The 26,156-nt window shown below is 40.3% G+C and overlaps 2 protein-coding genes across 2 annotated transcripts in view; one reads left to right on the top strand and one right to left on the bottom strand.

Annotated features, from left to right (window-relative positions):
* The first annotated feature begins 2,639 nt into the window (after window positions 1-2,639).
* Window positions 2,640-19,529, top strand: sytl2b (synaptotagmin-like 2b). Its single transcript, XM_080429154.1, has 19 exons — window positions 2,640-2,699; window positions 3,960-4,079; window positions 6,277-6,440; window positions 6,626-6,737; window positions 8,586-8,640; window positions 8,760-8,868; window positions 9,244-9,996; window positions 10,084-12,705; window positions 14,285-14,398; window positions 14,484-14,534; window positions 14,659-14,753; window positions 14,848-14,964; window positions 15,966-16,135; window positions 16,696-16,798; window positions 16,919-17,080; window positions 17,713-17,800; window positions 18,026-18,128; window positions 18,220-18,425; window positions 18,845-19,529. The coding sequence occupies exons 2-19, from the start codon at window positions 3,979-3,981 to the stop codon at window positions 18,991-18,993; spliced, it is 5,274 nt and encodes a 1,757-aa protein (XP_080285280.1). The 5' UTR covers window positions 2,640-2,699; window positions 3,960-3,978; the 3' UTR covers window positions 18,994-19,529.
* A 4,329-nt stretch (window positions 19,530-23,858) lies between these two features.
* Window positions 23,859-26,156, bottom strand: part of LOC308085844 (zona pellucida-like domain-containing protein 1) — a gene marked incomplete at both ends in the record, with an annotated part of 4,191 nt that continues 1,893 nt past the window's right edge. The window contains 5 exons of the mRNA XM_080429155.1: window positions 23,859-23,992; window positions 24,906-25,002; window positions 25,582-25,753; window positions 25,868-25,948; window positions 26,035-26,132. Of these exons, the coding sequence (XP_080285281.1) occupies window positions 23,859-23,992; window positions 24,906-25,002; window positions 25,582-25,753; window positions 25,868-25,948; window positions 26,035-26,132 (582 nt within the window). The remainder of the gene's footprint in view (window positions 23,993-24,905; window positions 25,003-25,581; window positions 25,754-25,867; window positions 25,949-26,034; window positions 26,133-26,156) is intronic.

The raw sequence follows: 26,156 nt of genomic DNA on the forward strand, positions 1-26,156 counted from the left end.
GAGTATGAGTCAGTTATCTACAGTATATAATCAATTCTGTGCCTAGGGTTTTTGCAATGGAACAATTTTCTGTCTAGTTGGAAAAGAACACGTCATCCACGATTCTGAAGCATCACACTGGGGGTGGGCTCCATTTTGCTTTAAGCTTGGCATGCCATTGACTCACTGACCGTATTCATGGCTGCCTTTACTCTGAATGTGAACGAGTTGTCTTCATGTTGCACACATCTTTCTACATTAGCTGTCCCTCCTCAGCTCCTCACAGGAGTGGAATGAGAGGACAGTAAGGAGTCTGTTTGTTGGCTGTTTCTGAGGGAGAAAAGTCACAGTTTAGATGTAAATTAATTGTATAAAGATCCAGTGGAACAGAGTGGAGTGGAGCACTGTTGAGCGGTGCTCTTATGTATATAAAAAACTGACTGTTCAATGAGAGTAAAGTGAAAGATGTATGAAATATGAAAGCAATTCAATCAAATTTGACTCTACCTAAGTTTGATTCAGGATATACTCTGCGTTTGTCTTACGCAGATATTTTTCTTTATGTAATTAGAATGTGTAGCAGACAACGACTGAGGTCTTTTCTTTCTTTTTCAAATAAAGAGCAGCTTCCACAAATGTTTGTTTGTTTATTTCAACTGGGAACGTTAATATCTGAGTTTCTTTGCATTGCTTTGTAGTTACAGTGTTGCCATTGTGGTTCGTGATGGGATAGATTGTTGTTACATTATTTATTTATTTTGCTAATCATTTTTTTGGCATTTTATGCCTTTATTATTTATAGGACAGTAGGCTGACAGGAAATGAGGAGAAAGAGACTGGTGTTAAATCTAGATTTCCTTTTTTCATATACTTCGGCCAATTGTGTATTGACAGAATATGCCATGCATACTTTCATTGTGCTTACATTAAAGACTATCTGCTCAATACCCAGAGAGGCTATTATTTGAAGGCATAGCCATGTCCTGTTACAAGTACAGCTTTCTGCCCATCAGTTGAATCATGGAGGATGATGTCCTCTCTTATACTTCCTTCTTTATTTGTATTTCAATCCTGGACTATTTCTTCACATGTTTATCAAGAACGTGATCATCATGAGTAGTGTACAAAGCAACCCATATTACCTATAGTACTGTTGGAAAAGGCCCCAGGGAAGTGTTATTTATAGCCCAGAGCTGTGAGAATATGTTTTGTAAAGCAGCGAAGCATATTGTTTATATTGTGAGGATTTTACCCTCCCAATGGGAAGCCTACAGTAAGGTTAGGTAACACAGAAGTGTTACTAAAAGCTGCATTTCATATGCCAGCTACAATATGTATGCCAAGGTCTACAATACTCTAAATAATCAAATTACACTAAAATGACCCTTAAAGTTTGTAGGCTTCACTTTGTAAACAAATAAAATGTGTGACTAAGAGTCATGGATACAAAACAAGGTCCCAAATCTGTGTAACTTTAAGGTGTGGTTCCCACAAGGGGAAGGACACATTCCACATACGTAGGTTGATATGGGCCCACGATTAATTAAGCTGTAGCTTTCTTTTGGAAATACAAAAAAAATAAACCAACTTTATTTAATCAACACATAATTGATATTTGTCTTTTAGCCTTTTCCTTCTAGATATGCTTTGTTCCCTATACATAATGCATTACACCAAGGAGGTCAGAGGCAGAGTACAGGGTAGAATACATAATACAGAGGAGCCTACAGTGCAGCCAATCTCAGTTTGGAGCTGGAATGCACCCTCCTGTCAGTGCCAGGGATCGAACCAACAACCTTATGGAGTCGCTTGTCGGCCTCCTTAGAAATGCCAAACTGCCTTTACAATAATTTCCTTAGCAATGTAGTAAAATTGTGAAACGACACTTAATGGACCACTTCACCAATTTTCAACCTATTTTCCTATTTGGTCCTCACTATGCTTATTATAAAATGGCAACATTTCCGTCTGCACACTCTGTGTCTCAAAAGGAGGGCTGCAGGACAGTTCAGTTCACCAGTGTCATCATCAATTGGGATTTCAAGCTAATAGAAATGATTATTTTTCTGTAACTGTCTGGAAAGTTAGAAATAGAAGACCCTGTTCTTATTGCATTCATAAAAAAAGGTTTGAAATATAACCAAACCTGCCTACCGATGATGTCACTGAGGCGGGTTTCTGAACTGTCCACAACCCCCCTCTGAGACCTTATAGACAGAAAATGGTCCCATCTTTGAGTGAGGAGCAAATATATGAAGATACGTTGAAATGGGTGAAGTAGTCCTTAAACTGTTTTAATACCCCTGTCTTTAAGCCATTCCTTTGGGTAATGTTGTACAAACATGCACTCCTTCTTGTCAAACAGTGTCACTGCTGGAGGCGAACATATCTGACGTGTGAAGTGAACCTGTAGCCTGGAGACACCTACTGGACAACGTGTCGCCATTACACCACATTCATCTAGATTCTAGAATGTGTAAACTTGTCTTGAGGTAGTTGATAGAAAATAATTAATCCAATCTCATGCTTCTTAAATTAAAACATGTACATGCACATACTAAAGTAGAGGTGTGGGCCAATGTACCCTACTACTAGGGCTAGCCTACTTGCTCAGCTGACTCTGGTACACGCACACGCACCGTTGGATTCCAGTCCCTGTGATCACGCCCATCTTCTCTCCACAGCAGATGTCTGCAGTGTAATAGCAGCCTCAGAGAAAGGTAACAGTTTGACTTTTTTCTAACTCTTATTTGTATGCATTCTGAGTTGAATTTGATCAAATCGTTGTGGACTAGTGGTTTTGATATTCATAGACTACATTTCTGAGTGTTAGGGTAGTCTAATAAAGTATTTTTAATAATGTATTATAGTTTATTTAGGCAACGATTTGAACTGCTATCTCAAGACTATACTTTAAATAAAAATGCCAGTGCCATATTATGGCTAAGCCTATTCAGGGTGTGTTTGTCTCATGATGTGCAACACTTCAGATGTGCAACACTTGGGATATTGTGGCTGCTCAACTTATCATAGCGAGTTAATAGCCTATTCTATGTGGAGAATATTTAAAACTGATCATTATTTGCTTTTAATTGTTGGATGCCGTTTGGAAAATCCCATAGCAGGCCTTTTAAAGTACAGAATCTGACTGAAATCAGTTGTAGCCTACTGAAGGCTATTAGGATGTAGGATACTCCAGTTAAATAAATAAAAAATAGGCTTCAGGAGGTTGGGATTGTATTCGACTATCTGAATCTTTTAATAATCAAAAATACCTTTTTGTTTTCTATTTGATTTAAATTACTTTTCTTTTCTTTGACCGATAAGACATAGTTACAGCCTGTACAACTACAAAGATGAAGACATTTCAGTGATGTCAACCTGAGTTTGAGCAATAGAATTATCCTATCACGCTAACTTGGTTAAATTCTGGGAAAACAGATAGAACAAAACATTTACTGTTTGCATGTAGTTTTCCATGTACTCATCATGGACACACTTTACCCGTTCAATTTTATTACCAGTTTTATATCATAATAAGCTTTGATGAGGTTTAATTTGGATGGAGGTCTTTTGCATTCAGTCCTTTTGCCCAAATTCAAATGCCTCAATTTGTCTTCAGGATAACTTGAAATGTCTTGAAATCTTTTGTGATATTTTAAAAGCTGTGATCCGCTGGCCTTGCTGTGACAACTTAGAGTTGTTTAAGGAGGCTAAATACATCTATCTTACTTGGATATGATTTAAAATCTAATATATTTATTTTCATTTAGGCCATGGCAGTCAGTAGAAAATAAGTAGTATAATTTAATGAAGTGTGTATGCCTGTATAATGACATCTACTATTTAAAAACTGGATTTTTATTTCCAGTTTCATTTGTAACCAATATCATAAATTAATTCCTCTTTTTTTGGCGCTATGAAAGGTGTGTTGAGCATTTAAAGATTTGACTGTTCACCCGTCTAACCTGTCTGTTAAGATAAAGAAGAGGAGGCATCATGCTCGACCTGAGTCACCTCACCGAGGAGGAGCAGGAGATGATAATGACGGTACTGAAGAGGGATGCTGAGCTGAAGAAGGCGGAGGAGGACAGAATCGGGTAAAACATTTTAACTCTGGGAGTGTAAACATGGGCCAGTAAGATGGAGCATGCATCTTATTTTCATTTTATATTTCGATTTCGAAAATTATTATTCATTTTGAATGATAGCTGTGTGTGTGTGTGGGGGGGGGGGCTGTTGCACCACCTCACACGAATATCAAGAACATTTCAAACATATTATCCATTAATTTATTCCTATGAGGTCTGAACTATTCCCCCTCAGTCTGTGTGTGACAATAATCCATTATAGGAGAGTAAACAAGCTGGTGAAGGTGATGTTTGTCTGCCCGTAATAGAATAACACAATAACAGCTTGGCCGGATAAGGACATAGGCTGCCTCACTGAGAGGCTTCAGTGTGAGAAGGGCAATTCAATTACAGCCAAGTTTAACTCCACACATGAGAGAGGATCATGCTGGTCTATTGGACAGGAATAGAAGCCCTTAGGCTCAACAAAGAGATACCCCTCACTTGATGATAAGGTATATCAAGAAATGTTTATGCCATGTAGGAGATAGTGAACTGTGCATACAATTGCAACAATACTAAACTTGGACTCTGATGCTGCTTCGCTCACTATTGGACCACTAGCCTGAAATTACAGTACAACGTTGGTAAATATTGCAGCTCTTACGTAACTCACTTTTACTGGTAGAGTAATGTAATTGCCAAAGGAATGACAGAATTCTTCAGTCTATCTAATTTGAACAGTTGAGGCCAAAGAACATCTGTTTACAGCCATGAGGTAGATCTCTCTCCAGAGACCATAGAATGGGTCTGTTATGCACCATACTTTAAATACAAAGAACTAAGAATATAAAGATTAAAGAAAAGTTGCCATGGTCATTATTGTAAATGAGAACGGATTTGTTCTAAAGTAATAATACTTTGATGTGGTGAATGGACAGAGCAAATGGTCCATGTCACATGCTGTCAATAAACCATGGAATCCGGAGTGTTAATTGGGTCTAGATTTTAGGCCTTTGCATGATAAAGGAAAACTTTACTGAGAAGTATTATGTTTTATTTGCAACACTCTAGATTTGATAACAACCCACAAAATGAACCAATGCAATTCATTGAGAATGTAATGGGATTGGACAGCAGTTGGAGACAGAATGCTTGCATATGTCTGGTGAGGTCCAGGCCTGTCTCTATTCCTAGTGTAAAAGGATTAAGCCAATAGTGTGCAATAATGTGCTCCCCTTTTTCACATGACCACCATTTCCCCTCAAAAGGAAAGATGAGCTGGTATGGTCATTTCAAAGCACATGATTTTCATTAAATTCTTCTTTCACTGGAAATTGTGTGCACATTCCTTGCTGATAATTCATGTGGAATGTTGCATTTAAAACATTTTAACTGGTTAAATAAACTGTAAAGAAAAAGGGAATGTCCGCACACGATGCACACTTTTTTATTTTAACCAACACTTCAGCCGAGTAGGGCCCGAGTCAGGAACCAGATGAAGCCCTACTGGGGCGAAACTTTGTTCTAAGTGTTGGTTAAAATAAAAAAGACGTGAGAGCAGTGTGCGGACATTCCCTTTTTCTTCACTTGATTATTTTTGGGTCCAGCAGCACCGTGTTTAAAGAACTGTGGGGATGTGCATATCCTACCATTTTTTCATTTCAAATAAACTGTGGTATACTGTACATCCCCTCAGGTTATTTTTAATAACCAAATCAAATCCTCCTTCAAAGACACTAAATAAGGAATTTGGTTCATGAATGCTCCATCCGTTCTTTAATCCATGAAGACATAATATTTGTATAGTATTTGTTGCTAGCACAGGTATCAAGTGTTAAGGCCTTTTGTGTCTGCCTTGGGATTTATCTTTCACCTGATAATGTGAGAGCTTCACCATTCAAAGTCATGAATTAAAATGGTGTCAGATACTCGGTTCTATGTAGCCTGAATAAAATGTCTCTATTATTTGTTTTTCTTTTTTCTTTTTTGACAAGTGTCTTATGGTGCACCAGTCTCCAAGGTTTGGATAACTACAATAACTTGGAATGTATCTTTTGTCGCTTGGAATTACTGTGATAGGGCATTCGGGTCCATTTGTACACTCTTTACTGTGTAGCTATTTGACATAGTGCTTTGCTATGAAACTATTACAAATAGGAAATGCTATTGGCTTAATGATTGTCTGGGATAATTTCTTGACTCATGTTTTATGTTTTCTCACCAGGAAACTACAGGAAGTAGTGAGCACGGGCTCACGGCCAGAGTCCAGTCTCAAGTACCTGACAGGAGAGTGGTTTTATGAGGCCAAGTCTCGTAGACACATGGACAAGATCCATGGTTCAGAAATCATATTGGCCTCCATGAAACAGTGGAAATCGGGTCCTTTGGGTGTGTTTCTTTTACCGAACGCACCATAGACAGACACAAAGACAACTCAGTGTCTGTCCACATTGTGTTACACAAATAATAGCCTAAGTTTGATTACACACCAGTCATCACATCAATCTAAGCTAATGATGTGAGGGTTGCACTGAATGTCACTTTTCACCAAGTATTTCACCTTTCTGATGCAGATGGGTCTCTGAGACTTGAAACACCTAAGACACTCAGCGATAGAGGGTCAGACAGTGTCCCTCCACCCAAACCAGCCAGGCAATTGGAGCCAACACAGTGCCAGGAGATGAGGTACTTGTTCCTCATTAAATCGTTCATCCATTCTTCATTTTCATTTAGTGATTCAGTCATCTATCCTTCCATTTAATAATGCATTCATTCATTCATACATTCAATTATTTTTCCCCCCACCAGGCTAAAATAGGGTATCTGTCATTTTGCATGGGACTATTCAGAAATGAAACCAAAGGTCTTGATTTGTGTTGTTCATAGAGGAAGATGATGCATCTATCTAACTAGAAAAATATATTATAACTCCATTATTTTCAATTATCATCTAAAAGTTTAGTTTCTGGAACTCCAATCAGTAAAAACATATTATTGACAAGCATCATTCTCTCCGTTGCTTATATTTCTTGAAGCTATGTATAAGAGCAGCAATTCAATATGTGTGATCCACTGAATAACTGAACCAACATAATAGAAACCACAATATTTGAACAGCTCTTTTGTGCTTTGTTACAGTATGTATGTGCGTCTGTGTGTGTGTGTGTGTGTGTGTGTGTGTGTGTGTGCGCGCGTGCGTGCGTGCGTGCGTGCGTGCGTGCGTGCGTGCGTGCGTGCGTGCGTGCGTGCGTGTGTGTGTGTGTGTGTGTGTGTGTGTGTGTGTGTGTGTGTGTGTGTGTGTGTGTGCGCGCGTGTGTGTGTGTAGGGGGGAGGGGTAGGGGGGGGTGTCTTGTGACTCAACTTGAGTCAACAAAGGTGGTGCTGGCATGAAATATGCTTTATAGCCTACCGTTGGCTACTGTTCCAGGATGTGGCCTCACAGGACTGTGAATTCACCAAAAATGCACAAGAAATGCAAAAAAATAAATAAATAAATTATAGCCAGAGGTTATGCCTCTGTGTTGTGGCTATGAAGCTGTAATATAAAATGTATGTTTTGAATATAAATATCAAACTGGGATTGATGTGTGAACTGTGAAATGTTTTTAAGATTAGATAAAGAAAAAGAAAAGGAACATTTTATTTCTAGAGAGCTTTGATGAGATGAACATTTTCCTAGGAAATCTTTTGTTCCCTTAAGTTATTTTGTGGGCCATTGATAGGTACAGTTGAGAGAGACAGGAAGCACAGAAAGAGACTGTAGGGGAATGACATACAAATGGTCTGGCCGTCAGGGAATCAAACCGGGGACTCAATGTCAGGTATTAGAGCCTATGTGGTGGGCACCCTTACCACTAATGAAAATCTTATGTCATTTATTTATCACCTGCCTAAATGTTAAAACCACACAAATGTTAAAATCAACTACAATAGAAGCTATTGTCTTGGTTGAGCAGTCAAATATTCAGAAACCAACTTTAAGTTGTTTTAATATGAGCTTTCCCATATCCATGGGACACATTGAACACATTACTTTTATAGTACATTTAATATGGGTCCTGGCAAGTCTTCTGAAGTTTCTGCACTCCAAATCAATCAAGCGAAACAGCCCCGGAAATGTTTCAGTTAATTATTAATCTCATTATTGTATTTATATAATTAATTACTTTTGTATACAAACAAACAACATGGAATGTTGATTCTGTTATTTTCTTGACTAATACAACAATAGATGCCAGGTTTGGGGAGTTTACTATAGAGGGATTTTATGGACTGTTCTTCAAGTTGGTTTTGAATGTTTTGGTTGGTCTTGAGCCCTGTTTTTTTATAGCAACATAAGCAAACCTCAGGTATGAATGAACACGTTAATGTTGAGCAAAACAGCCAGTAAGGTGCTCAGGAATTTGCAGGGGATACATTGTACACTTCCTTAAAGATCTTTATCAGTAGTACGGATCTTTTATTTATTTTTCAGGTACATTGAATGTATTTGCCTTTGCTAACTATTCACTTGAATCCATCTTATTTTTCCAGCACTTTAGATGTAGAAATTGATAAACTGAATTCAGAGGTGCGCTCTCCAGCAAGAGTAAGTATATGTGTGAAATAGAAATTAGTTTTGCTGTTATAATGTCTTATTGTAACTAAAGTATAATATGGCATTTTTTATATATAATAAGATTGCCGGTGTTTTGTTTTTTCTTTAAGACCAGGCACAATCCTTTCAACCGTGCTTCCCTTATTCTTGAGGCACCTGAGAGGGCAGACGAGATGCTAATCAATGGAAACAGTGAAGTTAGAAAGTCATCTGAAACAGGTTAGAATCATCTTCTCAAACAGAAAAACATACAGTATTACTAAAGCTGAGGAAAAGCCATGGATATATTTTAAAGAATGTGGTGGGGGGACAAATTATGATATATAAAACATCATATCAAACTCATTGATGCTTGGCAAAACCATGATTTCTTGATGTCACAGTGTTCCATTTTCTTTTCTTTTCTTTTCTTTTCTTTTCTTTTCTTTTCTTTTCTTTTCTTTTCTTTTCTTTTCTTTTCTTTTCTTTTCTTTTTTTTTCTTTTCTCTGGCTATAGCTACTTGTACAATTGTGATGCTGCTGCTGAATTAGTTGGTATCTAGAGTTTGTTGTCTAGGCCAATTTGTATATATTTTTCTAACTGTCTTTCCTCAGATCATATAGCTCCTCTGAAGAATCACGCAGCTGGTCAGGCCAGTCAAATGTCAGGGGGCTCCACTACCTCAGATTGCTCCTCTGTAGGATTCAAGCCAGTTCCCAAGAAGAGAACCTTTGTCTCCAGACGTTCCAGCACTCCCAGCACGCAAAGTGACGGCTCTGGGCTAGGAACTCAGCCAGGGCCCACAGTCATTCTTCCTGCCCCAAGAAGAAGTCTCCGATGCGTCTCAAATGGCATTTCTAAACTGCCTAGCCTAGAAGGCACGGGAGAACAATCACAGAAATCAACCACTACCAAGTCAAATGACGTTGCTTCTTCCGAGCAGGCACTGATAACTGCAGATGTGATCTCTCAACAGCCACATTGTGATGCAGCTCAGGTTTCCCTTCACATTGACCTAGAGATGGATAGGAACACCCCCTCTATAGCAACAGACAGGCAAACTGCAAATGCCTCTGATAAATCTTACCACAAGCCTTCAATAAAAGACTCTTCACCTCCAGCTGAAAGAAACAAAAACGACAGGCCCACTGATAGAGCCAGTCCAGATAGGAGTGATGTCAAAGGTGATATGTCTCAAAGAGACCATGGAGAGACACAGGCTGACTCTCTGTCTACCGCTACCATTCAGGATGCAGAGAGGATGAAAAATGGCAGAGTGGAAGCCGTGATGAGACAGGGGGATCTCAGTTTTACACAAAGCATTGAAGGCAAGTTCTATAACAAGATACAACTATACACATTCGAAAGTAAATTTGTTACAGCAACTGAAAAGCTCTATAGACAAGCACTAATGTTCTCTTAATTGAATTTTCTTTCCATTCTTTCTTTTTCAGATGAGCCAATATGTTATGATCTGGACTTCATTGATAAGCCAGCTCTGCACACACGCACAAAATCTAACCCTAACTTAATGCTCCAGACTCCCAATCCTTCTGGGGAGGAGGAAGACTCCATTGCCAAGGTCCTGGAGTGGTTCAGTCGCAGCACTGATAGCAATGATTGGCTTGATAAAGAGGGCGGGCACCAAGCTATTGTCAATATTGACAGAAAAGCAGACATAAGCGTTGAGGATTCTGTAACCAAAGATATGGATATCTATAAAAATAGAAATAGGGATAGAAAGAGGGAAGCTCCAGAGATGAAGAGAGCTCATCGAGAGGCCAAGGATGGTAAAGATAGTATGGAACCTATAAAGTTAAGAGCAACAGATAGGATGGACATTCAGGAAGTGACAGAAATGCATGAAGAGGCAAGGAAGTGTAGTAGGCCGCAAGAAGTGAAAGAGACTGAAGGTGAAAGCCAACCTCCAAAAATCTCTCACCTAAAATCTTTCTGGGAGAAGGGAAACACCGGTCCTAAGATACTCATTAGTAGATCAAACACGAACAGTGATAAAGGGCAGAAACCTACACTCCCTGCAACAGAGAAGGACAGAGAGAAAGAAGTGAATGAAAATCAATGTCTTAATTATGACATGTTTTCTGCCCCTGGTCTATATGGTGGAAAGGGAAAATATGAAAAGGATGCATTCAATGTCAAGGACAAACAAGAAAAAGAACTACTACCACTCAGTCAACAGAAAGATAAGGGCAGCATTGAAAATGTTCAATTAAATATAACTCCAAACCAGCAGACCGAATACACAGCAGAGACACACACATCACCTGGCTTCATGGGAAACAATCAGAGTCCTGGAACTCAACGAAAAGATGACATAAAGTACTCTACAGACTATATGTCATTGCCAGATAATGCCCAAGTAGTTGACAGGAGAGGTTCAGACACGGAGATCGTGTCTCTGACCAGATCCAGCTCTCAGCCAAAGATGCAGTTTGTATCGAGGCTCAGCCCAGAGTCTGAAACGTTCTCTCCGTTGACATCAAGTCCACAACCTGACTCTCTCCCCCAAGCTAGAGGCAGCCCTTTGCCTATCAGATCTTCTTCATCCATAACAACCCCACAGCACGAAGACTTGATTGACGCAAACCTCCAAGCAAGGGCCAGCCCAGACTCCGAGAAACTCTACCAGTACAGACACAGCCCGTATTTGGACCGGAGGAGTACCAAAATGCAAATGCAGAGAAGTTCAAGTGAAGATGTAAAGAGGAAGGATAATGAAGAGAGAAATGTGCAGTCATGCACATCTCCTAAAAAACAGGATGACTCCATCGGTAAAGACAGAAGTAACAGCCCCCATTCACAGAGACACGGTCCCCAGCGTCAGGAAAGCACAGCAGAAAGAATAAAGCAGCTCAAAGCATTCTGGGAACAGGAGAGGAACAAGCCTGCGAATTACACTGGTTTATCTAAAGGGTCAGGGGATGCTAAAGCCACCCGCTGTACAAACCTTGGAAAACTAAATAATAGATTCACCAAGTCTGCATATGACTTGCGGTCAATTGGAAATGATTCAAGTAGTGATGATGAAGGAAATAGGCAGAACAGGCTAGACAAATTATCCCCAACTAAAGGTGTGAACCGTGTGCAGTTTAAAAATCTCCGTCAGTTTTGGGGTGAGGCCACATCTAATTGCAAAGGGTCATTCGACAAGCCCAAAAAGAAAGATCAAATAGATGGTGACTCTTTAGCTGTGGGGCCAAAGCAGTGTGTCGACCCTGAGCTTTATAAACCCAACCCGGTGCAAGCTGAGAAAACCAGTACTAGACCAGTACTCATGAAATCATCTTCACATTCCCAGACTCAAAAGTCCCCACACGATAGACAGTTTGGGTCTGTGTCAGGAACAGGAAATGACAACAAATCAAGCCTGTCGCATTACTTCACAACCGAGTCAGGGCAGCTTAGAGATTCTAGGAGGGGCTCTAAGGACTCCACTAGAGAGGAGAAGCCCCCAAAACTACTAAGCAATGTCGGAAAAGAGACTCGCTCTCCTAAGGCCAAGAGAGACCATTTGAGTGGCCGTGGAAGTTCTTTGTGCCGTGCCACTAGTATGTTTTCTTTGAATGTCACTGAAGACAATGAAGAACCCTTTCCGGGACAGCTTAAAAAGAACCAGGAAGCCTCCCCTGTCCAGGATAGAAGGCAGGGTGCTGATAGGACTCAGAAAAGGAGGCAGAGTGCTGACAAAGGAGTAACTTCTCGGAGACCAACAGAGGATTCTGAATCTCTCGCCCCGCGCGCACGAGCATTTGTTCCCAGAGACTATCGCCATTACTTAGGCATGACAGAGAAGACCAGTGTCCACACTTCCTTGGCGCCAGCAGTAAAGGAGCAAGGCTTAGAGGGCAAACCTGCATATGACCTTGACTCGACTGGGCCGGTGAGGGCCAGCACCCCAATGGGTTCAGACGAGCGTTATGGCAGGAGGGTTAGCAAAACCTCACCGAAAACCTCACCGCGCCCCCTGTGGGGAAACAGCGGCTCAGACACTGGACGGGATTCATCCATAAGCAGTGCATCAGACACCTGCTGGTCTTCAAGGAACAGTTCTAACCGTGAGCACCAAAGTTCAACATTTTCATTACCATCGCTGTCTCGAAATAGCCTGGTAAACCCTCCCTCCGGAAATCTCAATTCCATTTCATTTCACTCCAGGAATCAAATGGAATTGAGATTTCCGGAGGGAGGGTTTACCAGGCTAGTCTCGAAAGCCATGTCCTAATTAATGTGAAAATCCACACAAATATTTCTTCAGTATTACTATTGCTACAATCTTGGACCGTTCAATTCATGATTGAAAACAATACCAAAACATTTAACATTAAATGACAAAGGTGATTCCAGAAGGATGTTCTAAGGATACATCTATTTTTTTTTATTGTTAAATAGATGTACAACATCTTTCTGGAATCACATTTGTTATGATGTCCAAAGTCAAACTACAGTACCATTCATTGCCAATGATGAAACAAAAGTACCAATTTGAACAAGCCTTGGTCTTGTGGTATGAGTTTACGAGCCCAAACCCTTGCTGTAAGGTTATACTGAAGATATGCAGTTGTGTGATGTTGACAGAAGGATATCTCCTCAAATACTGTGAGCTTGCAGATCAGTTGCCCTTGTTTATTTAGTGGGCTGGGCAGTCAGTTGTTGTCTTTATTGACACCATACAGGGACATTCACAGCACTGGCCAGCTTTTACAGTTCATACTTATTGACATGGATATAATAAACTAGATTGCCAGCTGCTGTGTGGTAGCACAGTTGGTTCATGTTCTTACTTAACTTCCTCAGAATCCAAATGTTAGTAATTATTATTTGTGAACAGATGTCAAACAAGAATGTACTCTTACCCCTTTAACATTGCTGAGTGTTTTATCAAAGTGCCCATGAAATGTTCTCTCTTAATTGGCTTCCACACATATGGATGGGAGAGTGAGTTTTGATAGCTTTGTCAGTGTGGTGCTTGCCTGTGGAACCACAGTAGCCTACCACACACACTGCAGGACAGGGATTCATTCTGTGCTTCCCACTTCCAGTATCAGCTGCTTGCTGCACTGTCAATCCCAATTAAATAAACAACATCAAGGAGAGGAAAGTGGAATCTACTATCTCTTTCTTTTTTTTGTCTCAATTTATTTTTTGTAAAGCCTACATAATACAGTAGGTGACCTCCCAGATGGTGCTGTGCACTGTGTGCAGAGTCACAAATACTATCCTTGTGTCAGTTAATCCATTGGTTCTAGACATGAGGTCTAGGGACCACCAGGGGGTCCAAATGGACCCTTACGGGTCCATTTGATTCCATTTCTACACTCTCGAAAGTTAACCCATTAAGACCTGAGGCCGATCCTATACAAATGCTTTCTAAATCAGTAGTTCTCAAACTTTTTCATACTAAGGACCCTCAAAAGATATCAATTTGACATTGCTTTTTTTCTGTTTCATATACTTTTCAAGTGGCATACTGATTACAGATTAAGCAAGTCATTTTAGTCAACTTTACCACTTCAGACTTATTAATTGTCCTTATTTTTCACATTTAATAGACTCAATAACTGATAGATGAGTCAATACTTAGTTGCAGCACTAGTGTGATGTGATGTGTTGCCATATGATTTTCCACTACCTCAGGTGAAAATGATGACGAGGACCAAAACCCTGTAAGGAGAGCTCTGAGGAGAGCGGAGGCAAGGCCCAAAAATCTGGCTAAAAGTCTGGAGGACATCACTGCATCTTTGACACCTCGTGAGCATTATTTCAGCTTCTTCAAATAACATGGTCATTTTTTTATGTGTATCATATCATCATAAACTGCAATTATTATCCACAGGCCAAGAGAGAAGACAAGATCCCATTGTTGACTTGAGACGCGGTAGTGATGGTTAGAGTTTTGTCTTATGGTTGTTGTTTTTTGGTTGTTGTTTTTTTGGTAATTAAATTGATCAAGCCTTTTGCACTATAAATAAATGGCACTCTCTTTTCCTTTTCATGCAATCACTGCTCAGCTCCGTCTATCCCCTCACCGTCTTCATCCTCATTTTCTGACCCAGAACACCTGAAGAAGATGAGCAAATCGGTTCCCTCCTTTCTCCAGAAGGAGGTAAAGCCTTGCACCCTTTTGATCCTCTAAGTGAAAGCTTGCTTTTTGTATCGTTGTTGCACAGGGCTTTCTGTAGCCATTGTCTGTGTTCCAGGTTGATGGAACAGAGCCGGACTCCACGTCTGAGGACAGTTACCATGGACACAGGCCAAAGACAGGAAGATCTATGACTAACCTCAGCAACTCCTCTGGCATGGCATCTTCCTTCTCTGTAGGTTCGCCCACCACAGCATGCATTGCTTATGCATGCTGTGTGCCTCACCTCAGCGTTACTCTTTGGCATTTCTGCTTCCGTCCAAGCTTAACTGACACATTCCACAGCGTCACTGACAATTGAACAACTTAAACCTTACATACATAGTTGACCAGGGTCCCCTAGGACTCTATACTTGGTCTGTCCGCTCCTTTTCAAATCAAATCTGTTCAACGTTCACAACGTGTCGCAATGCGACGTGTTGTGAGCTTGTAGATCTGCTAGAATCCGCAGAATGTTCACCCCAGAATAGGGACGCTAGGGTTTATGTGGTTAAAATGCAGTCTGTGGTAAGAAAGACAATACTGTACGGTCTCATGCCAGTGAGGCACCAATGAGTATTTGTTGGCATGTTAACAATCTAATCATTGATAGGTCACAGATGTAAATTTGTAATTATAACTAACTAATGATTATCTTCCATTTCTAGCCTTCTTGTTGACAGTGTGTTGTACCGTGTACAGCACATACTGTATGACATTTTCTCTGCTTCTAGTGGTTGGAAAACTTTGTTAGATGTTGTCAGTCATACCTTATGGCCTCCCCATTTCGTATGAGAAACCATTTGACACCATCAAAAAGATAACCAAAATCGCAGTGTCAATTCTGTAGCATTGACTTTGACCTCTGAACTATAACAAAGAGAGATTTCTTGTTCACACAACCAGTAGGCGACAGAAAAACACATACAGTGTGTTTTATATATACTTTTATTTCACTTAAAATGTATAATGGAAATCAAAGGGGATCTGATCGGGATGAAACCTTGCCCAAATGTGTAGTCACACGTCATAGATACAGTATACGTATGTCATAGAGTTATAAATGACTGACATCACAGGCTCATGATTTGATTTGTTTTTTACAATCGCAATCAAATTGATTTCAGATTCTGTAACTGTGTGCTGCTGACATTAATACATGTGTACTTGCTTCTCCGTGTGGGTTTGTGCTCCTAGCTCAGTGGCAGTGTGATGACCATGTACAGTGGTGACTATGGAAGTGTGGAGGTCCAGGGCAACATCCAGTTCTCCATCAACTATGTTCAGAAACTCAGAGAGTTCCACATTTTTGTGGCTCAGTGCCGAGACTTGGCTGCTGTAGACCCAAAGAGGGGCCGCTCAGATCCGTGAGTACTGGTTTGGAATCACATGGGGGAGACCATATGGCGGGCATTTTAGAGGAAATCCCCAAATTCCTTTTATGTACTAACCTACTTAGCCAGCACTGACTTAACTGTTGAGTTCTCAGATGAATGTTTCACCACTTAACCACTTACAGTAAACCCTGGCATCCCTATTATGGGCATGTCATAATAAACGAACATTCAGCGAAAATAGGCAAACATTTGCCGAAAATAACAGATGTACAATCTACATTGTGAGCTTGTAGATTGGCTATTTTAAGAGATATGGTGTAGAGGGAAAAAAGGAGGGAACCACATATAGACCTCTGGGGGACCCCGGTTAACAAACTATATAGAGTTCTATAACGACATGCCAAAAATAGTGATGCCAGGTGGAAAGTGTAATGAAACATTAATTAGAGTTTCAAAGCTAAATCAAGCAGATTATGACAATGGATTAACAGATACATGACTACAGATCTTGACCTCTACATATGTTGTGCTGGTGGTTCACTTTGACATAGAACCTTCATGCTTTGTTTTGTTTTTTTCACCCTTTGTAGGTATGTTAAAAGTTACCTTGTTCCTGACAATGCTAATCTAGGAAAGCGGAAAACATCTGTGAGAAAGAAAACACAAAATCCAACTTTTAATGAGATCCTCAGAGTAAGAATCCTCAAAAATTATCAGAGTTGAGATTACACAGACATCTTCAAATATATTAATATTCAGTTTGACCAACGATTAACCCAATTAAAATAAACTCGCTCTCCGTTGTTTCTCCAGTATCGCGTTCGCATGGAGTATCTCAGAACCCAGACGCTCATTCTGTCCGTTTGGCATCATGACACATTTGGCAAGAACAGCTTCCTAGGTGAGGTCGATGTGGACCTGTCCAAGTGGGACTTTGACCACACCCAGATGAACTACTTAGCCCTGAAAGCCAGGGTAAGAATCCAACAACACACACACACACACACACACACACACACACACACACACACACACACACACACACACACACACACACACACACACACACACACACACACACACACACACACACACACACACACACACACACACACACACTCACTCACTCACACACACACACACACACACACACACACACACACACACACACACACACACACACACACACACACACACACACACACACACGCACACACAGTGCTTTATCAAGTTCTTTTCTCATCAAATAACAAAGTAACCGTTAATCCGTGAATATAGCTAATCTTTTTCTTTTTCTTTTCTCTCAGTACCACATTAGGTGATATAAGTGGATAATGTTACAGGAGGAAGGAAAAAACAAACCATAAATACGCACGCACGCACGCACGCGTGCACGCGTGCACGCACGCACGCACGCACGCACGCACGCACGCACGCACGCGTGCACGCACGCACGCACACACACACACACACACACACACACACACACACACACACACACACACACACACACACACACACACACACACACACATGCATATGGCACAAGGCTGTACAGTATGATGCCTTTGAATGTACTGTATGTGTAATACTCTCAACCTCTTCAGCCGGCCACCTCCAGTGTTGGGCCTTCAGATGACCGAGGAGAGATGAGACTAGCCATACGTTTCCTGCCCCAGATCACCCATAGTGAGGGTCTGTACGCAATCTCACTCTCACCCACCCACTGCTCCCAAAGTAATTAGGAAGTAAATGCAGAGGACAAGTTTCATATATGTGCAAATGTAAAGTGACAAATACCCCAGCAACAACTAAAAAGAGCCTAGTAATTGTTTACCTTTATACCAATACCAATTATATAAGAGGCAATGGAGCTTGTCCATTACAGTTAACGATTTGTCTGCCATTTCTGTTGGGCAGGCACGGCTAAGGACGGCCCTAACACTGGTGAGATTCACATATGGGTGAAAGAATGCAAGAATCTGCCTCTCATCAGAGCCACCATCGACCCATATATTAAATGGTATGCACCAAACATCCTCTGCAAATCATTTGAGGTGATTGTGTATGTACGATGTTAACAGATCTGTCTCGCTCATTTGTTTGTTTTTAAGCTTTGTGCTGCCAGACACAAGCAGGAAGAGCCGTCAGAAGACTCGCGTGCTGCGAAGAACAGTGGATCCAATATTCAACCATACGATGGTGTATGATGGCATCAGGCAGGAGGACCTGACTGATGCTTGTGTGGAGCTAACTGTCTGGGACCGAGACAGACTGGCCAGCAACCTGCTAGGAGGCATGAGACTGGGGCTTGGTACAGGTACTGCTAGAATTGATACACACATCGGACACTGATATGCCAAAACCCTCCAAAATATCTGGATTGATCATATGTATCATAAATATGTTCAGCAGCTGGATTGTTTTATATAAAGCTTTATATCCATTATATACTATACTGTGCTGTTTTCTTTCATTTACCTTAAACCCTATGTATTTTGTTGACCAGGGTTCCTTAGGGGTCTATACTTTACCCCTCCTTGTTTCCCTCTGCACCAAGCCTCTTCACCAGAAATAGCCAATGTACGAGCTCGTAGATCAGCTATTTTCACCAGATAGTCGCCTATTTTCGCCGAATGTTCACGTATTATGACATGCCCAGAAATTAAGGATGCTAGGGTTCATGTGGTTAGTCACACGTTTTAAAATGTTTGTATGTGGATCTGTCTCCCTCTGTAGGCAGAAGTTATGGAGCAGTCGTGGATTGGATGGATTCGACTACATATGAGGTGGCTTTGTGGGAGCGGATGATGGCTTCCCCCAATGAATGGGTGGAGGACGTGCTCCCCTTAAGAATGCTGACCCCTGCCAAAACTGCACTGAAATAAGTTATGACCGACCACCTGCCGCATTTCAAATACTATATTTATAAATATATATTTTGTGTTAATAGCTGCATAATCAGATGTGTTCTATTTTCTACTTAAATACTTTAAAAAAGACACACTTGTAAAATATCTTTATCTACCTAAGCACATCATATAGGAAATATTGTCACTTCAAACACCCTTCACTTAGCTTTACTTGAATACTTGCTTATACTGTACTATACACTGTAAAGTCCTGAGTGTTCATTTAAATCTGTGTATGTTACATTTGTACACTCTGAGATTTAAATGAACACTGAGGACTTTACAGTGTACTTGCCATTATGTAAGGATCTTGCATCTGTGAATAAACTGACAATATTTACTTTGACAGTGCCGATAGTTCATCACAATTTACAGTAAAAATCACACATGACATCATTTCCAGAAGTACATACTGTAATTCACAATGTGTTATATTAACCACAAATGTAATTAAAAGATGCTTTGAGGAACAGTTTTCACAAATAATAATCTTGGAGAAATAAAATGCATCAAGGTGAAACTGAGGTGGATGTTTTGGTCTCTGATGGTTCCTGTAATTCAGGGGTTCTAGAACTTTTCAGCTTGGGACCCAAAATATAAATGTTCTGTCTCCCTGCGACCCAAACGTAATGCATTATGAATCAATGACTTAAGCCCTGTTTAATAGTGAAAATAGCCGAACTACAAGCTCCCTATTTTGGGCATATCTTTATAGGTGAACATTTTCACAAGATAATGTGACAAAAAATAATTTAAAAAGCAGATCTACAAGCTCACAACACATTGCTATGTGACTTATTGTGAGCTTGAAGATCATCTAGTTTTGCACCATTGTACGATTAAAACGATCTAAGTGGTTCCAAGCAGTGGTGTGTTATAGGTGTTTTGGAGGGCATACGATATGCTCAACATGCGCATGGTCGTGGTTACGCTCGTGCGTGGTCAATGGATGAAATGGTTAGAAGCATAGATATATATCTATGGTTAGAAGAGGGCTTAAGCTAACTGCGTCACAACGCACACTGTGCGTCACATGTCTTTAGGAAGGAGACACATTTCTCCAGAACATCAGCCCCACCTGATGGAGACACTCACATATTTGTACAATGCATACACAGTAAATTCCCAGTGTTCGTTTAAGTCTGAGAGTGTACAAATGAATGGTCCATTTAGTTACATTTCTACACTCTTAAGTGTAGTTAAATGGATCAATTAACTATGCTCTAAGTGATTGTTTTTGTTTTTGTAAAAACAACAGCTTTTTGTTAAACGGTTCATATATATTCTGATAGTAATCATTTCTATATAGTGTTCAGCAAGAGAGGGCTCTCCAGCTCTTTAATAAATAGAAACTAAATTTTGTTTTCTTTCATGACTTCCAATTTCACTTGTTTCGAATCCTATTTTCTGTTTCTAAGAAGAACTGGAGAGATGGGGAGACCCCTGTTACACCCCTGTTACACTATATATAAGTTATTACCATCATGTCAGACAGCTTTTCTGATAGAAAGGCTTTTCTGTCAGAAAACCCGACTTTAGCATACAAAATCATGTCAGAGAAGCAAGATTGGTGGTGGCCTAGTGGGTTAGAATGGTAAATTGACAATCTCGTTTGAAATGGCATGCATGGGTTTGATTCTCACTGTGGGTGTCCTTTTTTATTTTCTTCGGTCTGAACACAACACTTATGTTCAACAATGTAGGTGATTTCTGAGAGGCTCAGCATTGAGGTTGAAAAAATAATCAATAAGTATTATGGGCGAGTGTCCGTCGCCATCAGCCAATTTGCCATACAAGCCTACCACAAAAAACATAGTGTTTGTGTTCAAACGGCAGATAAATGAAACAAAAAACATTGCTTGACAGACGAGCAGTGATGGAAAGACTGGGCTTATAGATGGGTTTCCTGTTTGTAAACATGAGAGGATGATGCACGCGCAGTGGAGGGTTGAGCAGTAGAGGGCGCTATTACCCGCAGCAGCTCTAGTCAAATGTACATTCATAAAATAAATGGTCTTCACCGGGTTTAATGAAAGTAGATTAAATGATGCAGTTTGTAATATCTTCTTTACTCAATAAAAATGATTTGTCGGAAGTTGGATCTGTTTGTATATAATAGCAGCATTATGCCTATTATGCCTAAAATAGCAGCATTATGCCTATCTAAATCCCGAAAATAACAACAGAGTGAATGGCGCTTCCGGTTCGTTCTACCACCCGCATGCGCAGATTGCGCACTCTGCTCTGTGATGACGTCGCGCGGAAACCCATCTATGTAGTTGTGTGGCACAGCGGTGCCATAGAGGTATAATATAACTAGAGGGCGGATTGCCCCGCCCCCAGCTATCATTTCAATGAATGTGCTCAGTGGCGTTTTGAAGCACCCGGAAACCTGCCGGAAGTAGAATTATTGGTTCGATTTTGTATCCCCATAGAGTTATGAGCATGCGCACTAGTGTCCTTTTTGCGTTCTACGGCAGCCCGTGTGTCAAGGATTGAACGCGAGATATTTATTAAATACACTCGAGATGCATATTTATATGTAAATGCATATGTATGTATGTATAATATGTTTACATATTTATATGTATAAATATAAATATCTCTCAGCATGTTTTGCGCGTGCATGTATTTCTCCCCGCCTGCAGTTCCAGCTTTGGCCACTGGGGTGGCAGCTTCAATGTTTCTCAGCAACTCTGGGGGCTTGAGCGGTGCACCGAAAATATCTGATCTACAAGCTCACAACGCATCGCAGCGTGATGCATTGTGGGTGTGTGTGCGTGCGTGCGTGCGTGCGTGCGTGCGTGCGTGCGTGCGTGCGTGCGTGCGTGCGTGCGTGCGTGCGTGCGTGCGTGTGTGTGAGAGAGTGAACAGTGGATTAAGTATGTGAATGTGTGGATGAAAGGAGTTCATAGGTCTTTTATATTATGTGGATGGGTGGGGGGTCACTTTACTTCGTATACATCCTTCTTTGTTGTTATCTTTTAATGTGAAACACATTTAGCCTATCAAATGTGCTATACAAATTGAATTTACTTGACTATACCCACATGACGTCTCCTAGCCAGTACGGTTTTGATATACCCCTACTGTAGATAACATGGTTTCTCTAGATTGTTACATCAAATGAGACAGTATTTGAAAGAAAGAAAGAAAACCTCTTTTAACAAGACAAAAGAGATTAATGAACCACCAAACTTATTATTTATTATAATTATTGTTAAATTTGCCAACGACACAGCTATTGTTGGTCTGATTGAGGATGATGAGATAAGCTATCGAAGAACAGTGGATGAGTTTGCTGGTTGGTGCAAGAGTAATTTCCTTCAGTTGAATATTAAGAAAACTAAGGAGGTTATATTTGATTTTAGGAAAAGTGCTCATGATGTACAGTACACCAGCAAATAGTTATTGATGGGGATGGGGTGGCGACTGTGGAGGAATACAAGTATTTGGGCACAACGATTGATTCCAAGCGGACATGGAATTCCAACACTGATGCCATCTATAAGAAAGGTCAGCAGAGGTTGCATTTTATGCGCAGACTGAGACAGTATAATGTGGAAAAAAGTTTGATGGTACTCTTCCATCGATCTTTTATGGAGAGTGCATTGACTTTCTGTTTTGTTTCCTGGTATGGCTCATTATCATTGGTTAATAAGAACAAACTCCATAAAATCATCAATGTATCCAGCAAGATAGCTGGGGTACGACTTGAGAGTATGGCAGTGTATGAGACCCGGGTGCTTAGGAAGGGGAAAGCAATTGCTAGGGATAGAACACACCCGTTATACAGTCAATACCACCTTTTACCATCAGGACGACGGTACACAGTGCCAATGTTGCAGGCTAGGGCTTCAAGATCATTTTGTCCCAACAAGTATAGGACTCCTGAACAAACAGGCCCCATCTCAGTTCTGTGCATAAAATGTAATGTGATGCCTCTTGACTTGAATCATGACTGGTAGCCTTTTCTAGTTTTCACTCTGTAAGAGAGGAGCTGTGTAGCACTAGCAATGTCAATGTATTGTGTGATCTGTCTATGTATTGTGTATCTAATCTATGTTATGTTTTGTGATTTGTTGTATCCTGATGGCTGCTTGGTACAAAATGAATTTCCGCAAGGACAATAAAGTATCTATCTATCTAAACAACCATTACACAAGTCCCACAATCCAATATTGCCCGCACAGTAAGATCCAGAATGTTAATATTCACATTTACACATTTACTTCCAGTGTCACGTGTTTGAGAGTTGTCAACATAGAACATGGTCTAGTCTCAACTGATTACAAAGAATACAATCATTAGTTAAATACTTTAATATGATTTCAACAAAGAATTGGTTACAAAATATATTTCTATGATTCAATCATGATACAATAACGTACAGATTCTGTACACATAACTCCATGTTACTAATCTATATTCTGTGTTTATAGAGATGTCAGCCTACATACTGTCTACTGCCTTGTTACAGTGTTACCTTTGTGAAATGTATATGAGTTTCTCAGCTTGTTTCACTATGACAATTCTAACCATTGTTTCTCCAAACTGACATTTATATATGATATATGAATATGACAGAGTGAGTGTATCTTATTAAGGTCATGCATCACCCTCGGAGTTGGGAGAGAAGAATGGTCTTTGATCTTTAACCACTTAAACCCTGTTTACTTAGCTGACTGGAGTGCCCCAGGGCTATATTAGGGGCCCTCCTGTTTTCACTCTACACAACATCTGAAAATAGCAGATCTACAAGGTCAGGATGCGTCGCGATGTGACTTTGTAGATCTGCTACCTTTTGTCCAACAGCATTGTACCAAATAGGGCTTAAGTGGTTACTGCTGGTTCTTTCTCTTTCTGTGCAGGTAGAGGCCAAGGAAGGCAATAAAGGAGGCAAAGATAACAGCCAGGACGACAACGGTAACAGTCACACCCACCAGTGTGCTACTGTTCTCCTGGGATTTGGAGCCTGGAAGAGCAGAAAAGGAAAGAGACATGAGGAATTTGGACAAAGTTGTTGTACTTTGAGATTATATGTGAACGCAAATTACAGTAGGAAAAGATAATTGTCAGGTACTTTAAAACTGTTGTGTCATCCTTTTTTAAATGATTGGATAATAATATTCATCATAGTACCATGTTGGTTTGTCAGTACTGTTGTATTACCAAATGTCTGTTTACGGCCTTCTAAAAAAAACAAAAACAAAATAGAAATGAGCCAGAGGAATATGTCTTACTTGGCCAAGACCTTAACCGCTAATTTGTTGCTATTGCACGCCTAGTTTAATTAATTTCTGTGTGGACCCCAGGAAGAGTAGCTGCTGCTAAGGTAGTTGCTAATGGGGATCCAAATAAACTAATAAACAAACAATTGTACTTAATGACAGGTATGTACATGTACCACCACTATTTAGCTCAGAAATGAAAGTCAATTTCCTACATATGCTAAAGGTACAGTAGACTACCATGAGGAACTATCACAGCTGGATGACCTGTTGAAAAGTGGAACTAAAGCATGTCCCCAACATATTGAAGGAATGACATTCTATTTTCTGTTCATGATGAACACAATTTGTATTATCACCCTGCTTCACATCTTGGCTCAAAGCAGCCTAATGACAAATTATTACATTATATATATTTACACACACACACACACACACACACACACACACACACACACACACACACACACACACACACACACACACACACACACACACACACACACACACACACACCATGTGGAATCTTACCACGAATAGGTAAAACAGCACCTGTTGAAAAGTGGAACCAAAATATTGTTACAAATGAAGTTCCACTGAGATCATGATCATGAAAGCATCACAATAAATAATTAGTGCAATTGGAGATGGTCTCACCGTCGTTGTTCACAAAGATGGGGGGAGAATTAAGTACCGCTGAGTTTTCAGACACCTCATTGAGATCCCTTTTCCTCCTGGAACTGGGTCCACAGTCCTGGTTACAGGGGAAACGTATTAATGGAATACTTTATTGACATATTTAAAAGCACACTGTGCAACAATTGAATACGCCAAAATGGATAAAGTCACAAAAAAGCCATAGGCTTGTTTTAATTGTGGGGGGAAACTATAGAGATCTTCATGACTTTCCAGCTAGTTGGCAATCAATGCATGTGTGATTTTGTGCTGTAGCCAGATTCTATCCTTAACCACTTTTCAACCTGGCTTCCCTATTTTGTGCATGTCATACTCATAATAGGCAAAAAAAAAGTTAAACAAAATTTGTTTAACTTTTTGGACATTTAATGTCAAAATGTTATCAAATGGTAAAACAAAATAGCAATACAATGTGCTGTGAGCTTGTAGATCAGTAATTTTTGCTATTCATTGTACAACAAAGTACATAGGCAACTCCTAAAGGCAACCCTTATGGAAGACTGTATGTGTGCACCGACTTATGCATTGTTGGGAGAGAATGCGAAAAATGCATTATTTGGAAAGACCGGCTTACACAACAGAGTAAAGGAATGTACATAATGAAATGTGAGATTATTGGGGTATTGCTGTTACTCACAGGCAGCAGGCTGGCACATTTGGTCACTTCACACAGTCTGGTGATACAGTGTAGGTAGAAAGTAGAAACAGTCATGTTCTTGTGTTCCACGAATCTAAAGGCCTCAAATGAGAAGTGTGCGATCTGAGACACTCCATTCAGCTCCACCTTTGTCTGTCCATCCCGGTTGCACCTTTAATGGGAAAAAAGGTGTGAGTCATTGTGTGTTGGGAGTGGCAAGGAACACACGGTTCTCTCAGAAGTAAGTTTTAGTCTACAGGTTTTCATGAGTGATATAGAGACTCACCCGACAAAAAGGTCATAGTACGTGCTGTTTGAGGGTAAAGGACTTGTGGTTGCATAACATCTGTCTAGCAGCACATTGAACCTTCATACAAGTACAAAAATATGTTAAGAATATCATGTTCGACACTTTTGTAAGATGAAGATCAAATGTAACGCTGCCAGCTCTACCTGTCTGTAAGATTAGCAGCCTTAATTCCCACATAAATCTTGGTCTTCAGATTGAGCCCATTGTCCGGCACTTTGAGTGGCACAGAATATCCAGGGTCCTGTTTTGTAGAAAAGTAAGAACT

Source organism: Gymnoscopelus braueri (assembly GCF_963280865.1).
Source record: "Gymnoscopelus braueri genome assembly, chromosome: 5".
Taxonomy (NCBI): domain Eukaryota; kingdom Metazoa; phylum Chordata; class Actinopteri; order Myctophiformes; family Myctophidae; genus Gymnoscopelus; species Gymnoscopelus braueri.